General features: G+C 48.3%; 1 protein-coding gene across 2 annotated transcripts in view; it reads left to right on the forward strand.

Moving 5' to 3' along the window:
* GALNT3 (polypeptide N-acetylgalactosaminyltransferase 3) overlaps nucleotides 1-17,517 on the forward strand; it is a 672,271-nt gene that overhangs the window by 395,468 nt on the left and 259,286 nt on the right. For both annotated transcript variants that reach the window (XM_078681629.1, XM_078681630.1), the window contains one exon: nucleotides 13,994-14,166. In XM_078681629.1, coding sequence (XP_078537755.1) covers nucleotides 13,994-14,166 — 173 coding nt within the window. The remainder of the gene's footprint in view (nucleotides 1-13,993; nucleotides 14,167-17,517) is intronic.

A 17,517-nucleotide genomic window follows, 5' to 3' on the forward strand; every position in this document is an offset into this window, starting at 1 on the left:
CTATCAATCATTGAAGTGCATGTATTTGTACTTCTTGTGTCTCTCTTTGGGCATGCCTGAGTTACTAATGTGAAAGATTTCTTTCCACAATTTACTTGGGGGAATTAGGGTTGTGTTCTGAGGTTGCAGAAACCATCTGGTGACCTGTCAGTTTAGGGGGCACAGATGGTGCACAGTGAGCTAGCCAGGAATTAAGTGAACATATTCTGATGGTATCAGTGGACTCAGTCCGACAGTTTTGAAGCTTATGTTGCCTAAATGCACAGTCTTACTGAGAACGTAGGAACCGTATGACATGGCACCACTAATGTTCTAGTTTGGCTACTTATTTAATGGGTCTCCCGAGAAGTTTTCTTAAGGGTGTGACCAAAAGACCCTACTCACCACTTAACCAGAGACGTCTGTGGTATTAGGGATAAATCCTTCTCAGCTAAATAGGGAACCCCTATTTCTGCATCTAGGTTGTTCGATATTGAACCTTTCAAAGGATCACCCCACTATTGTTTCCTTCTCTGAATTCCATAATTTACATGGCTAACACAGCACCAGTGAACATAACATTAAACTGCAGACATATAGTTACACAAATGTTACAACAACCAAACTAGCCCTTATGGGTGGGGCTGTTACTTTCGTGGCAGAGGCACCCAAAGTGTACAAAACATAGATATTCTATTTATAGGTAATATTTCAAGCAGAAAACACTTAATCAAGACATTGTCACAAGATTAGGAATCACTTCTCTGTAGCTGTTCTGTGATGCAGCGAGACCATTTACTCTTAAGTGCATTATAACCTGGCAGTTAATGCTACCTTTGGAATGGCTGCAGGGAAACATGTCGTGTTTGGTGTCAAACACTTTGGAATCCTAACCCCTCCCCGCTAGTTCTGGCAGCGGGGGTAGAATTCCACCCTTCTAGAGGAAGAAGACATGTACACACTTACTTAACCATTAATAGTTTAAAAGAGCCCCAGCATCACAAAATGGATGCTGCAGCCACAGACACAAGTCTGACCTCCTGCTGCTGGACAAAACTCTGGCAGGGGAGGTCTGGACAATAGGGTTCCTGTCGCAGGGAGGTGTAACCACCTCCCAGACAGGCTTTAGTGTATTGGTGCTGGGTGGGAGCATTCATAGAATGCTTTTCAGACAGTGCTCGGGGCACACTTGGTGTCCCTGTGCATATCCCAGTTCAAACCGGTTGCAGGGGCACTCAGCCCCTGATCTGGTGCGATACTGGACAAAGGGAAAGGGGCATAACCACCCCCTCCCTGGATCCACCCATCGGTGGGTCCCTAGAGTAAGTCCAACCCCTAAACATAGTATAAGTATAGGAACCCAGTCCTTAGGACTTTACATTACCCTGGACAAAACTCTGCAACATATATCCTGGAACTTCAACATTCTATTTTGACTAGAAGATGCAAGAATCTCACTTGGGGTCAAGGAGTGACTCCCCTGTTCAAACAGGCACCAAAGAAGCATTTTGCCAGTCTGCATTTCCAAGGCTCCCGCTGGATCCCGAAGGGTTTGCGACTCAGGACATCGACTTCCAGACTTCTCAGAGGCCGACACAAGATCCCAGCAAAGCTGAGACCCGACCGGAACTCCTGGACACTGTGCACATTTGCTACTGCATCAACTTCCAGAGCTTTCCCGAAGTTGTGCATTGGGCTACTTATAGTCCAAGCCCTGGGCACCTCTTGCACTGAAGATTGTGGGCCTACACTCCACGAGTGTTCCGTGGTCCTCGTTCTAGCATTTCCGCTCGAGGCTCCTTTGCGATCCCTGGTCCGTTGACTGGTGGGTCCACACAAAGGTAACTGCTGTTTCTTGGGCTTTCCTGGTTGCTCCAGATGTGCCCTGACTCCCTTCCAAAGAATGAGTCCCTCAGACCTTGCAGGTCTGCACCGAAGCCAATCTTTGCTTTCTGCTTGGGTTGCTGTTGCCAAGGCTTATTGGGTCAAATCCGGAAACCGACACCGCAGCACTCAACATCCTTTGTGTGACAGCTCAAATCCAGCTCCTGGTCATTTTCGACACCTCCTGGTCCTCGTGGCTGAAGAGTCAAACTTCACCTGAAATCACCCGACATTGGTTGGCATCTTCTCATCGCCTTCCTGGTCACTGGCTAGTGACCCAGACTCTGTCCCCTCTGCTTTCAGGTTCTTTAGATCTCCGATCCACCCGTGGATCCACCCGGACACTTTCTACTTGATCGCCTGCAGCACTTTTCAGCAGCTCGCCATTGAAATAGACGACGAAACCCGACACTAAAAGACACCTATGCACCCGGCTTCAATGAGTGAGGTAACTAGAGTACTCTGGTGCTCCCGTGGGTATTGAATCTAGAACTGCCTAGTTCTAAAGGGGCTTGCTCCAAGTCTTCTTCTAAGTGTCCTTAATCCGTAATTTCCCAACCGCAACTTTCCCCATAGAAGTCAATGGTGAATCGCGGCTGTGTTTAGACACTGCACGCGTCCCCTGTGTCACTACCGTGGGTGGTTCCTGGTGGCCTCAGCGGTTCTAAAGGCTCTAGGGCTTGTATCTATGTCAGTCATAGTTCTTATACCACTTTCTTAGTATGTGGTTTGTGACGCCCCTAGGGCTAATCATATATTGTGCTAATTTACTGTGTGCTAAATAAGTTTACTGAATGCACTTTTGCCTCAAGCCTCATAAAGAGACTAGAGGGATGTGTTTAGAATTAATACATATATTTTATATATATATACCTGGTGTGGTTCTCCTTTCATTTGGTCATACATGAGATTATAGACTGGTAAAACAAGCTGCTTTACATTCCTTTAAGACTTAGCCTGAAGGCTGCTCTCAGTAGCTACCACTAGGATAGCTTTCTATATAGGTTGTCTTTAAACCTACCATCAATAAGGGTCGTTTGGACTGGTTCAAGGTGCCCACTAATGTTTTTGTACTTGTATAATAGAATAGAATGTATTGTACTTGTATAATAGAATAGAATAGAATAGAATAGAATAGTATAGTAGACAGCATATGCCAGGCCAACTTCTCACACATCTCATATATGGGGGAGGGCACTTACAGTAATCGTTTTTTTTTTTTTAAATGTGTTTATTGAGGTTTTTCATAAGAAATTTCATACATCTTGACACATTCGCTATACACATTTTCACATTTGTATTAAGGTGTGGATCAGGTGCATGTTAACACATATTTGTTTCGTCAACATTCATCAATTATAATCGCCCGACAGTAGGGAGTGTCATTTGGAAAGTGGGCCCACCCGATAGTTATGCGTCAGTGACAATTGCAGTATTGATTTTGGGTGTGTTTGGTATCGATGGACCTGTGCTGACCCACTGCTTTTGTGTGTATGCTCTCAGTGCGTAATGTGTCCGTTCTTGATTGAGTGCGTTCCCAACAAACTAACATTAGAACCATGACTGCTGATGCAGAACTTCGAACCTGTAACTATTGGGGTGAGCCTTGTGTGGGGGTGGCAGAGAGTCACCAAATTTCGGTTTGGGATAGTCAACGCTGTGGGTGGTGGTATTGTCTCCTTAAAGTGTAATTTTACGATAAAATATGTATCTTCATGCAGGGGGGAGTCGGAGTGTGAAATAGTTCTTTTTGGGTATTTTTACATTGACCGGGGGACGTTCAGGCGTGACTCCAATGTTGGTGGAAACCTAATTGTGCTGCTCCGACCTCGGAGTGTCTACTCTGGATCCCGTAGGGAGTGTGGGCGGGGCCTGGGGTTGGGAGTTTGCTGGCGTTTCCTCAAGCGTGGTTTTGTGTGTAAAGGTGTGCAGTAGTTGTGCCCACTCGAGAGAGATGGGATGTTTGCGGGTACCTTTTACTTCTTCGTCCCGCAGCACCTCCTCCGCCTTCCCCCATTTTTTTCAAGGCTCCTATCCAGGCCGCTATCGGGGGCCTGTCGGGGCCTGCAAGTACATAGCTATTCCCCTTTTCGCTAAGAGGATGGCGAGTCACATTATGCGACACTGAACTTTTTGAGTCTTCCGTCTACGGAATATTCTAAGGGCGCACGCCTCCCAGGTGGAAATGGTTGTGATGTTGGTCGTTGATCTAAGTGTCTTGTGGACTCGGTCCCAATACTCCTGAAGGTTAGGGCAATCCCAGAACATGTGCTTAAAGTTCGCCTCTGGCACTTTACACTCTGGGGCAGGCAAAATTTGTGTTGGGGTAGAACCTATGGAGCCGGTGGGGTGTCAGGTATGCTCTGTGAAGGATATTGAATTGTATATTTCGAAAACGTGCATTTCTGGAGACCTTTTTAGGATATTCCGGGGCCACATCTCAATCTTGGTCATTCAACACCCTCCCTATTTCCGCTTCCCACTTCTGACATAACAGGTGCAGTGAGGGGAGAACGAGCTCCCGGATAGCTTTATAGAGCCATATAACTAGGTGTCGCCCTATCCCCATGTGCAGAATAGTGTGAATCACTGGGTGTGTCAGAGGCCCCCCTGCTGTCGGGTCCCGATATCGACGGCTGCTGTCAATAAGTTGCCTATGTGTTAAGAATTGCCCAGGCGGGAGACCGTACTGTTCGGTCATTTGGGCATACGTTTTAAGTTGGCCGTCCTCAAATAGGTTTTCTATTTCCGTGACAGCGAGGTCAGTCCAGACTTGAAGAGTTCCGGGGGTGTAGTATGTATCTTCTCTGGGGAAGCCCACCAGAGGGAGCAGGGGTGAGTATGGGGGCCTTTCCTTGGACGTGCGGTGGATGCGCAACCTACAGGTGCGGGCTATGGACATCTGTAAGGGCCGTGTACGCATGGGTTTGGTGCCCGGTAGTAGCATCCAGTGGATTACTGGCAATGGCGAGAGGCCCTCCATGGTGACGGTTTCCCCCGTGTGACGCTCCGCCATCCAGTACGACTGCCATTGCAGCTGGGCTCCGAGGAAGTATGCCTCAAAGGAAGGTGCTCCCAACCCCCCACCTGTCGTGGGAATGTGTAGTGTAGACAGGACTACCCTGTGACTACCCCCTCCCCAGATCAGCTCGGTAAGTAGGGAGTCCAGCTCCTTAAAGAATGGCCGCAGTGGTATAACTGGGAGGTTGGCAAAGTGATATAGCATTCGTGGCACCATGATCATCTTGGCAAGCGCCACTAGCCCTATGTGGGCCGGGGGTAGTGTTTTCCAGAACCCCACTGCCGAACGTAGCCCTGCGGTGATTACCTTCGTACATGTCCTTAGGGGTGTGGTATAATCTCACTCCCAGATATCTGGGTGCCTCGGCATTCCAAGCAAGTGTTTGTGTTCCCACCTGTATTTCGAATGGGGCTATGTGAGAGCTGAGTGGATAAATAGTGTATTTTCCCCAGTTATCCCCGAGACCTGAAGCCTCCATGAAGTCTTGCAATGTCTGCCATATGGGTGTCAGGTTTTAAGTAGCATCGCGGACAAATATTAAAATGTCGTCCGTGTAGAGGGATACACAGTGTGTCATGCCTGCTAATGGGACACTCCATTCCTCACCCTCCTGGCGCAGACGTATTGCCAGGGGTTCCACCGCCAGGGTGAACAGGAGGGGGGACAAGGGGCATCCCTGCCTTGTTTCCCTTTCCACAGCAAACGCTGAGGAGATATACTTGCCTATCCTAACTCTTGAGGTGAGGCTGTTATAAAGAAGTTTTGTGTAGGCCACTAAAGTGGGTCCTATGTTTATCCTGTTGAGAACCTCAAATAAATAGGGCCATAGTAGCATGTCGAAGGCCTTTTCCAGGTCCAGGAAGAGACACTCTGCTTTAGGGAATTGTGGGCTCGTCTCATCCTGCACATGGAGCAGCCTACGTAGGTTTTGCGAGGTAGTGCGCCTTGGGATAAATCCGCATTGGTCTGGGTGAATTAATGGTGTCAGAATTTAGGTATATTCTTCCACTAAGATTTTCCCTAGTATCTTACAATCCGTATTGAGTAGAGTTATTGGTCTATAGGAAGAGGGCAGGGTTGGGTCTCTATGCGGCTTGGGGAATGTGACTATGACCGCTTCCCTGAGGAAGCTTGGAAGCTCCCCTCTGTCAAGTGCATCATTATACACTACTCTCATGTGTGGGGTCAGCTGGGCTGAGTAAGTGCTGTAGTATTCTACTGGGAAGCCGTCCATTCCTGGAGCCTTATTTCGCGCCAGCGCTCTAATCGCTTGGGAGACATCCGCAGGCTTGATCCTCATCTCTAACTGTTTTGTATCCTCAGGTGGGACGTGGGGCAGGGGTAATGGGTTTAAGAAGTTGGTGCTCGCTTGGTGACCATCTCGCTCTGGGGCCCTGTAAAGGCCAGAGTAATAGTCATGAAAGACACGCAGAATATCTAGTTGCGAATGCCAAAGAGCCCCAGAGTTATCTACTATTTCTGTGAATGGCTTGACCTCCGTATCTTGCTTGGCTTGCCAGGCTAGGAGCGCTCCCCCCCTCCTGTTTCCCTCCTGGTGGACCCTAGCTGCATACATTCGAAAATTGTATTTACGGAGATCGTTAAGCGTCTTTGCCACTTCCATTTGCTCCGGAGTGGCCTCATCCTTATCCGCAAGTTTCAAAAGGTGCGCCAGGGTTTGTTCTGCCTTTTTTTATAACGATTCCTCTAATGTTCTGCATATCTCCACTATTTGCTGGATACAATGCCCCCTTGCCACCACTTTGTATGTGTCCCACTCGATCAGACGAGACATCACTGTACCTGCGTTTGATGTGAAGCGTTTCTGAATATGTTCCCCATGGTCATGTTTAAATACTTGATCCGTGAGGCAGTCTCTCGGTAACTTCCATGTGGGTATGGGGGGGTGTGGTGGCCTCCATTTTAGGGTCCGTACATGTGCGTCACGGTCTGAAAGCACCCTCATAATCTGTATGTTGTACTCTTGAAAGTAGTGTGGCAGAGCAGAGAAATCTGTCCAAGCTCACCCGTAAGCCATATGGAACTGAATGGAAGGAGTATATTCTGCTGACTGGGTTGTGCATTCGCCAAACGCCAGTCAATACCCAGTGTTTTACCCACATGTTAAACATTTCCGCCTGTTTGAACTCTGGTGAATGCGCTGGGGGAGGGGGGTGAGATCGGTCTACGGTTGTGTCCAGGGTGCAATTGTAGTCGCCACCAGGTATCCACGGGGCGTGCGTGTGTTGTGTTAGCATTCCAGTGAGGCGATTCCAAAAGGGGGGCTGTCCTACATTCGGGGCATAAATACTTTCTATCAATATAGGTTTTCCCTCTAATAGGCCTTCTACCACAGCGTATCGCCCTTCCTTGTCTATCTCTCTCGTCATTTCCTTAAATGGGGTACCGGGGACGGATCCAGATAAGGGCTACTCTGGCAAACACAGAGTACGCTGTGGCGCAGTTAATACCTCACCATTTCTTAGGCAAGCGCTCTGCTTCAGTCGCCTTCAGGTATGTTTCCTGCAAAAGGGCTATCTGAGCCTGCTGCTCTTTATGTAAGCGTACACTGCATTTCGCTTACTCGCAGTGTGCATTCCCCGGACATTTAATGTGATGAATTTGATGTCTGTGTTAGGAATGTGTGTAGTCATGGCAAATGTATTCTGAATGGGGGCTGTTTGTGTGCCATTGTGCTGGGCTTTCAGGACCCCCTCTTATCTGCGTGACCACCCTCTGGAGGACTGACACCCTTCCATCCATGTGCTCTTATAAGGGTTCTAGGGGACTGCTCAGAGCGGGGGGCGGGGGGTGACCATAACCGAAACTGTGGGAAACATTCCCAACTAGAGGGACTTATCACACTGGGTAATATGTCCAAACTGCACATTGCGTGCTAACTGTAGTTAGTTATATTAGGTGGGGTTACTGTGTGTGTTCATTGGCTGTCCCTGTCTTGGCCGCCTGCTGCTGTCTGGTGAATTCAAGGTGCCTGGGAATGACTTTACATCTTATGCTACTCACGGCACACCAGTCTGACGTTGCCGTTGCGGGGTGTTCTGGATAGCGTCCCAATGCACCTCCATCGTGGAGGCGTGTTCTGGTCAGGTGGCGCGATCCCATAGGAAGGGAGAAGGGAAGAACTGTCTTCTCCCGTCCGTCGTCTATTCCAAAGATCGCTCTCATATCAGTGTGTCCGCCGTCTGAGGTGTCACGATCTGTGGCGTAACTGATCCATCGTGAGAGGTTTGTGCGTCACTGATTTCCTCATCTGATGAGAACAGGTGAGGGCCTCTCTCGCCGTCTGAGCTTGTTCCCGTCAACCCTGTCACTGCTGCTGCTTCTTGTAGAGCTCTCCTGCGCGCCGCGATAATTTGCTCAAGATCAGGGGAGTTTTTAGTATGTGTCTGTCTATCGGGTTAATTGCGTTCGGGTGACCCGCTTAAGTTGACGCCGCCGTCTGTTAGATGGTCGCCGACCCTGCGAGTTGCTGTGACCAACTAAGTCTCCCAGATGTTGTTCCACCCAATCGTTCGCTGCCATAGGATCCATAAAGAAATTTGTGGTGCCATCATGGATGATCTTAAGGCGGACGGGAAATAGGAGTGCGTATTGTACATTTTTCTGGCGTAATGTGTGTTTCCCTGCCAAAAAAGAGGCTCGCTGGCGCTGAACCGCTTGAGAGTAATCCGGGAACATCATGACCTGTTTGTCCTGCACTCGAAGTGGACCTGTTTGTCTAGCTGCTCGAAGCACCGTGTCGCTGTCCTGATAGTGTAGCTGTTTCAACATGAGCGGCCGGGACGGTGAGCCTGGAAGTGGTTTGTGTGCCGGAATCCACGGAGAAGTACGGAGTTAAGTCCTGTTCCCGAGTGAAGGTTTTGATCCATGTCTCTATGTAGCGGATAGGATGCGCCCCTTCTGGTAGGTTAAGGATGCAAATATTGCTCCTGCGCGACCTTCCTTCCAAGTCGTCTGTTTTGCTTTCAGGGGCCTTCACTCTAGTTTGAAGTTCTTTTAGGGTCTCCTGGTGCGCCTTCAGTTGGGGTTCCACTGTTTGGAGTGTCTCCCCTCCCCACCCCCCTGTTTTACTTTATCCGCTAGTTTTCTGTGGTTGCCCCGCAACAAAAAAGATCTGTGGCTAGTTCCCCAAATGTATTCTCCATGGTCACACAAGAGTGTTCGATTGCTGCTAGGACTTGGTCCAACTTGGCTGACGTGGTGTCTGCACTGGGAAGCTCCCCTGCTGGTCGCGAGGTCATCGGGTCCGGGGAGGGTCTGCGTGTCGCTACCGGAGTAGCTGTCGCAGTGATCACCCGCGGCCGCCCCATGGCGCTCCGGAATCCCTGTGTTACAATGGGGTACCTGCTGGGTTCGTCTCCGGTTGTCAGAGTGGCCGTCCCTCGTGGTATGTTTCCCACGCAGGCGTCCCGGTCAGAGGTGATCACAGTTGTCGGTCCCAGTCGTGGTTACTCTACTTCGTGCTGCGGAGAAGTCCCCAGGGCATGCAAGCACAGGACACGACCGGTCCGGTCGTCACGGCGAGAGGGGCACCATGCGAGCCCCACGTCCATGGCCCCACTCTGTCGGTGACAGTGTAGCTGACTCTCGCTTCTGAAGATTGGTTCACCAGCAGTCCGCAGGTACGCTGTGTTGTCTGGACATGTGTTTTACTGTTTTGTTTTCGTTTTCTCCCGATATCCTCCAGGTGTAGGTGACTGCTTGGAGAAGCGGCACATTCAGGGCAGGCTGTAGGCTCCTGAGGAATCCACCTCTCCGTGATCCAGCCACGCAGGTCTTCATGACGGGTTAGTATCCCAGCGGGGTGCAGTGTGGGGACAGCTATCTCCCTTCAGACATGATATCCTTGAGGGTCCTGTATTGGGGGAAGGTCAGAAGCAGAGCACCCACCATGCATGTCCTGTGCCCTCTCCATCCTGCTATGGAGCACTCCTTCCTCTCCTCACCCCACCAGTCCCCGGTCAGGGCCTCCAGCCCACCCTCACCGCTCCCGAGCAGGGATATGGGGCTGGGGGGGGGATCTCCCCTCCTCCGGCAGGTGATATGACGCTCTCTTGGGGGCGGGAAGCTTCCCGGTGTGGCAGTTCATCTCGGTGAGGGCCCTCTCTTGAAGGGATCTCACTGTATGCGAGGTGGGTGGGGTCTTCCTATCATCCACCCTGCCAATGCCCCAATGGCCCCACACGTCTCGAGGTCAGACGCTGATTGGGGGACACCCAGCTCCCACAGGGGCAGGGAGCCAGCTGCTTTGGTGTAGAGCCGGTGCAGGGGTTCAGCAACACTGCCCTCTCTCCGGGGAAGTCTTCGAGGAACTTAAGCTAGTGGCGAGGCAGGTTGCACGCCAGCTGGGTTCCACCGGTCCCAGGCCCGGCGCCGGTTGATGCTCCCATGGGGGCGGGAAGCCCCCCAATGCAGCAGTTAGTTTCTGCGGGGCCCCGACTAGCCCGGCACTGTCCGGAAGGGATCCTGCCGTTCGCGAGGCGGGCAGAGTCCTCTCGCCGTACGCCCCGTCAGTGTCCCAGTGTCCTCACGCGCCGCAACTTCAGGCGCCGATCAGAGGACTCACTGCTCTGATCCCTGGGCACAGCACCACCCGCGCAGGGGCAGGGAGCCTTCAGCTTCGGTGAGTAGCCGCTGCGGGGCTTCCGTGCCGCGGCCCTCACTTCGGGGGACATTCACTGTTGGCAGGATAGGTTCCCTCGCGGTGCTCACCGTTCGTTTCAGGCATCCGGGGTCCAGCAGTCCAGCGGTTCGCCTGCACCGTCTCAGCAGATCCAGGGGCCATCCACAGGATATGGGGCCTCCCTCCTTGTTGCCTCCGACCGTTAGGACTCAGCGGCACCGCCATTTTAAGCGAGGCTCGGGATCATCAGAACGGTGTCATCGTCCCTAGGAGGCGCTGCCGAAGCCAAGTTTCGAGGCATCACAGGACCGCCTGTGGTCCGCGGTGGGTCCGGAGCCGTTTTGTAAGTATTCCCTGGGCATTATTACTATGCAGTGATCACTATGCGCGGGCGGCCATGCGGAGCTCTAGAGGAGTGCGTCCGCCATCTTGGTCGGCTCAGCCACGCCCCGCACTTACAGTAATAGTTAACAGACATATTGGTGCACAAGTCATTGAAGGGTCCGATCTCAAAGCAGGATTGCCACTCCTGCTGAAATATACTACATAGGTACTGAATTTCAAAAGAGTTTGTCTATCTTGTGTTCCCAGACAACTAATTTTAAAGTGCCTGCACAATCGAAGATTACATTTAACTAAAGTGCCTGCACAGTCGAAGATTACATTTAAATACGACTTGCGCATGACAAATGCTTACGTGCCACCACTCTACTATGCCAGCAATAGGCTTTATTCTCTAATCCTAGTGAGAAGGAGGTAGGGCACAACTTTTGATATCTGAATAAACTTTTTGTTTTTTTTATAGCTTTATTTATATTTTACACAAAGCAAACATAACATTGTCGGTTCATGTACATACATGGCGACTAATACAGTATGCAGCTTATGCTGCCCTGAACTTTAAAAGGAGCCCACATCAACCGCCATCCCCAATGATCCCAGCCCATTAACAAATCTCCTCTCTTCCCTCCGTGGGGACTTCTGCCTGTGGGTCCTGATCTGTCTGTGAGCTTGTCGATTTTTGTGCTAGTAAGTGGGATTTATATGGTTGCCATATGTCTAGTGGTCTTGACCGAGTGGGTTGTAATTGGGCATACAGGTATATCTGCATGAACTTGATTTTAATGCTGTACTGAGCGAGATACGTTTTGCTAAATCTCTGATGACTGGTCTAATTAACCCATTAAGTAGCATCAAATTATTTTAGTGTTTATTGATCTGCTTTTTAAGAAAGACATTGCTAAATTACTCTGAACCTGCAAATTTTAGGATGACCATCAAAGTCCTTTATCTAGTGGATCGCCTGGAGAAGGAGGTGCTAGTCCATCCTCAGGCCTTTAGTATTGGTTGAAATCATTTATAGCCCAATTTGTTTGAATTGTGAACTACAAGAGTGAGATCATCCATTATTAAGACACGCTAGGGAAAGTGGTTCGGTTACTTTGTTAAAAATGTTTTCCATGCTGTGGGTCAAGATGGTCATGATTGCGAGAGGGAGGGAGAGTAAAACCTCTGAATCGCACCATAAACTAATGTATTTTTGAGAAATGTTAAACCACAGACACATGTTATGTGAAAAAGCATTAAAAATAACATTTTAAAAAAGAGGGGCAGTGTTAAGGATCATCCTTCTCCACGACAACCGATTCGCTGAAGCAAATACTGGAGGTGTTACAACACCGATTTTTAAAAAAAAACATTCACAGTGGTCTATCTGGTGACCACCAAGGTCCAGAAATAATTTTACATGATTTCATGCATGGCAAGTAAATTATTTTTTAAATCAATCATATTTTACGTTAATTTTCTGATTCTAAAAGACACCAGGGTGTGGTAATTACATCTTCTAGCTTTAGGATACACAGTGCTGAAGGTAGCATTCACCAGGCCTGTAGGAGATGGACTCTGTGGGGGGAAAAAACAAAGTTCAGAATTGGGAATGTCAAACGATCCAATGATGTTTGACACCAGCTGCTACTCCTCTAAATGTCTTGTTTTGTACTTCAAGCTCCTATGAAGCAGCATATTGATGATGACCTTTTAGACAACATCCTGGTGCACGCTTATATGGACACCCACTTCTTTGACATGAGCACTGACAAATAACATAAATGTAAACAGTGTCACTTGTCTCCTCTTGTACCTCTGATACTATGCTTTGGGTTGCGGTAGTGCTACATAAAAGCAAACAAATAATTCTTACAGGCAATCTTCATATTCTTCCTACAATGGCCTTGTCTTTTCATTGTGATGTTGGACACTCCTCACTTGCTCATTGATGGGTAGGCTAAACCAAAGACTCCGGCAATGTAAAAAAACTTTGCTCAAATTTATTGGTCAACTAGAATTGGGGTAAGTCCAACCTCTACGTGATATCTTGACCTGCATTCTAAAACACAGAGGATATTTTATGTTGTGGTCATTGATTTTGCTAAGACCCTTGCAAAGGCACTTGTAAATTGTAGTGTTGTAAGCCCACATATAGACCTTTGTGAAAGTGAATCTCACTTCAACTGTATGAAAATGATATTCGATTTTGGTCAGTTACTTTGGCTCTAAGACCACACAAGTAATTGTTGGTTCATTTACCAGAATGGGATTTCTTACTATATCCCCGTTTTGGGGTTGAGGTGTAGAGTAAATCGCTCCAGTTTTATCCTAGTGAATTGTTCTGCTTTGGAAATGTTACATTATATAAATTACGAGAGACAATCACTACAAATGTCCTGGCTTTGAATGATTGCAGATGATTCCACGGAGCAGGGCTTTGCAACCATCTTCAAAATATTACACTCGCTGTTGACTAGGAAGAGCCCTTGCAGACTTAATGGCAGGTAATTGGTGGACTGCATTTGCTTAAGCCCATGCCCTGCAGTCAGTGCCCACTATTAATGGATATGCGGGTTCAGGTAGTACCGTGATTGATTGAGCAAAGTTAGTGCCCAACTGCAATTTGTGCCCAGAGCATGACGAGCAGAGCCACAGAAATTTCCAGGATGGAAAAACTGTGTTAAAGGGAAGTTATGATTCTATGCACACTAGGAACAAAAATAGTTGTTATAAATTTAACTATATGCATTCCTCTAAAATTTCAGTTTAAATGCTCCTGAAATCCATCAACAGATAGAGTACGGTAAGCAACTAGCACCTTGCACATGATCTTGCAATCACAAATGATTGTACAAATTAAATTGTTGGTAACCTCTCTTGTGATATCACAAAACCATTAAACTCAAGTATATCCTTAAAGTCCCCAAAAGTGAAGGTGGGTGGGTTGGAGTTCTGCACACAGGGCTTCACACAATCTGCATCGCTACAAACCTGCTTGCTAAGAATATGTGGCCCTATAAATGAGTGTGTGGGTTATGTCGGTGCGTATGTTCTGTGAACATTCATATTCAACGGCAATCTTGTGATTTCAGTATTGTTCATGAATAACACACAACACATTTGTTCGCCTCTAGATGCATTGAGCAAAAGTTCAAGCGTTGCCCACCACTTCCTACCACCAGTATTATCATCGTTTTTCACAATGAAGCCTGGTCTGCTCTACTCAGAACTGTTTACAGTGTGATGTATACCTCTCCTTCAATTCTTCTGAAGGAAATCATTTTGGTGGATGATGCCAGTGTGGATGGTAAGAAAAATGTCATAAACTTTACCTATGTTTATTACAGTCAGAATTGTGTTGCTTTGTTAACTTGTCAATTCAACCTCTGCTGAAAGTGTCAGTCCGATGTTAACACTGGGCGACACTGCCTCTTGAACATTCTGAGGGTTGACACTGGTGGTCTTGGTTTTCAGGAAGCAGTTTACGTTACCTTCCTTTTAATTTGTGTGTAAGTACCAAGTACTTGGGTTTCATAATAAAGGCTCTATTATAACCATCCATGCATGCAAAAAAACCAAACCTGTCTCCATGCACGTCCTTACACTTGAGTGAAAAGCCAGCGAAACACTTTCACGTTTCTGAAGCCACCATCATCGACATCTCTCCCAGTGAACTTGACATTTAAAGTCATCGCCTTTGACAGTATTTTGCAGCATGTATTTACAGAGACCACCCAACAAGCAAAGCTAGAATGTAGATGTGCTGACACAGCGTTTTTAATTCTGGTCTGCCACAAATGAGTCCCCAGTAGTGTTTTCGAGGTGGGTTGGCAGGTTATACAAGAACATAGCCTCATGAAAGACTTGTTTTTTTAATACAAACTTGGATTACATACTGTGAACAGCACAATCTGCTGCACTTCTGGCATTTATAAGCACTATAAATAACTTATTTTCACCAAGTACTTTAAACAAAGGGTCTGGGTCTCTTTTTTATTTTTGATTACCCCACTCCCGTTTTGGGCGAGAGGGTGTATAGATGTGGCTTTTTGCATGTCAGAATGTGGAGTCTTAACACCTTTAGTAAACGTAAAATTAAGTTGATTGCAGGACAAAACTTGAATCATTCTTCTGACCAGGTGATAACCAATAAAACCAGGGTTTAACCTTCAGTGATGATTCTCTGTGAAGGGAAAACGAAGACTATCTGGATACCCCATCTCCCTTCATGAACAGCACCCGTAAGCACCCCGTGCTTCCCTACCTTCCAAGAATCTACTACATTATTATCTGGGGTTTCACAAATTAATTCTCTAAAATATTACTCAGACATTTGACTTATTTGGAGCTAGCAAACACTTTTTTGGCCTATTTATTGTAAGACCACTTGCTTGGTGAATGCTGAAGACATCCTTGTGATGTTGCAGGTTGGTATCCCAACCTAGGCTATACATTTTTGCAGGGTCATCTAGGTGTACATGTGAATATTTCAGGAGTTATTCAATAGTCTTCTAATGGTGTCGGTGCACGTTGTAACGCAAAAAACGCAACAGTGAAACAATCCATTTTTTTAGGTGGCAAGGTTTTTTTGTCACACTGTGCGTAGGTATCTGTTAGTTAGATTTGGTGTACCAATAGTGTATTTTCCTAGTCATTCAGTTAGGTCATCATCTTGTTGGACTTCCAATTTTAGACTTATAGGAAACTGCAGCTCATGCCTGTGTTTAGTTGTGATTTGCTCTGGGGAAATTATCTTGGCATGGTATGGCATAGTCCACAGGATCAAGTATCTAACCGTTCACAAGGTTCACATGGTTGACTGGTTACAAAAGGCGTATGATGTACCTTATTCTTTGCTGGAAATATTATTTCTCTAAGGGATGGTTCTGCAAAAGCGCCCCTCAGAAGCCAGTCTTGTTTTTAGGTTTCGCCCTGGCCGTAGCACTGCGTAAGCAGTGCCCCGCCAGGGCGAAATCTTATGTCCTACATATGGGGCTTTGGTCCCGCCTCTGTCTTCCATTGGCTAGCTCCATAAATGGAGGCTAGTCATTGGAAGAGATTGGCTGTCAATCACGCTTTCCCCGTGAAAACGCGATTCCGGGGCGTTTCCCTGTGTTTTTTTAAGTCCCGCCCTCTCCTCTTCCCATTGGCTGGAATTTTACCTTCCAGCCAATGGGAAGGGGAGAGCACGAAAAACACGCCCCCGAGTGTCTGCCGGGGGTGTCTGCCGGCCGGGACACCCCCGTGACGTCATTCCCCGGGCCGCGCTGTGATTGGCTGCCGGCCCGGGACCTGACTTGTTTAATCTCCCTCTTCCTCCCTGTCAAATGTTAACAAGCAGGGCTGCCCCCCCGCCCCCTCGATACTCGGGTGACGTCTGAGCTACGCCGTTGATAAAAAATGTCAGAGGGGCTGGGACGCATACTGTCAATATATGTCAGGCAGAATAGAGGCAGAAACCCCAAAAATCCGCTTCAAATCAATCTGCCGATGCAGCCTGCAGCGCCCCCATATGGGGAGATTACAATTAGCTGCCCCTCTGGTCTCTACTTTGGAGCTGAGGTGTATTCGCATACGCGAGGCTGTTATTTGGCATTCAAAATCAGGACACGCTAGCCCCGCCCACATCCGTCCAAACTCACTTCCTTCTACAGCCGGGCCGCTGCTTGTGCTGTTGTTGCCATGAAGCTGCGCGGGGCTGCCCCGTCCTCTTTCTGCCTGCTGCAGACCCTCGCCTTGCTCCTCCTGCCCTGCCTGCACCCTGCAGCCGCCACCGCCGCCTCCTCATCCTCATCATCTTCCTCATCCTCATCATCTTCCTCATCCTCCGCCTCTTCCTCATCCTCCGCCTCCTCCTCCTCAAGCAGAGAGTCGCTCGGGAGGGGTAAGCGAGGCTTTTTTTTTTACATATGTATTTGTTTACCGTCTGCGCGCATCTAAAATGCAGGGCCGCCAGCATGGAGTCACCCAAATGAGGGCAGTTGTGGAGGAATTGTTCCATTTATTCAGGAACAGTGCGCAAAGTACAGTTTAGTCAGAAGAATATAATGTTAAGGGGGTCAAGAAATGTCATCATGTAAAAGTAGGTGTTGTGGGAGGCCGGGTGTCCTGCCCTTGAACTTGCAGGGTTCCCAGCGGCAGTGTCTGCAGAGGAGCGCGGCCTGAGGGACACTCAAGGCCACGCTGAGCTCAGCTAAGCACTGCAGCAATCCAGAGCCAGGGGGCGGCGGGGGACACGCGCTTGTGTTGTGCAGTCACTTGTAAAAGCAGCTTGAATGTTTAAAAAGTAAACAACATCACGTCCTTTTTTATTGAATTCCTTGACATAAACTCGGAGACCTGACCAGCGAGGAAAGAGGTTGGTTAGCAGTCACCCAATCCAAGCGAACAGCATCTTATACACTCTCGGCAAGGCCATGTGTCCTAGCACTGCAGCATAACACACGACCGGCTTTGTCTGCACCTAGAAAAAGCATTGGCAAAGCCAGTTTGTGTTTTTCTTTCACGTGAACGTGCCTCTTTAGTGGTACCCTGACTCAATCTGAGGTGACCGAATGCTGCGGTGTCCTTGCAAAAGCGCATACAGAAGCCACCGACCACCGCAGAAAGGAGTGGCAAGCTATTCATTCATTTCGCCATCTCATCCGCTAAAGAAGAG

The sequence above is a fragment of the Lissotriton helveticus genome, chromosome 3_1 (genome assembly GCF_964261635.1).
Source record: "Lissotriton helveticus chromosome 3_1, aLisHel1.1, whole genome shotgun sequence".
Lineage (NCBI taxonomy): Eukaryota > Metazoa > Chordata > Amphibia > Caudata > Salamandridae > Lissotriton > Lissotriton helveticus.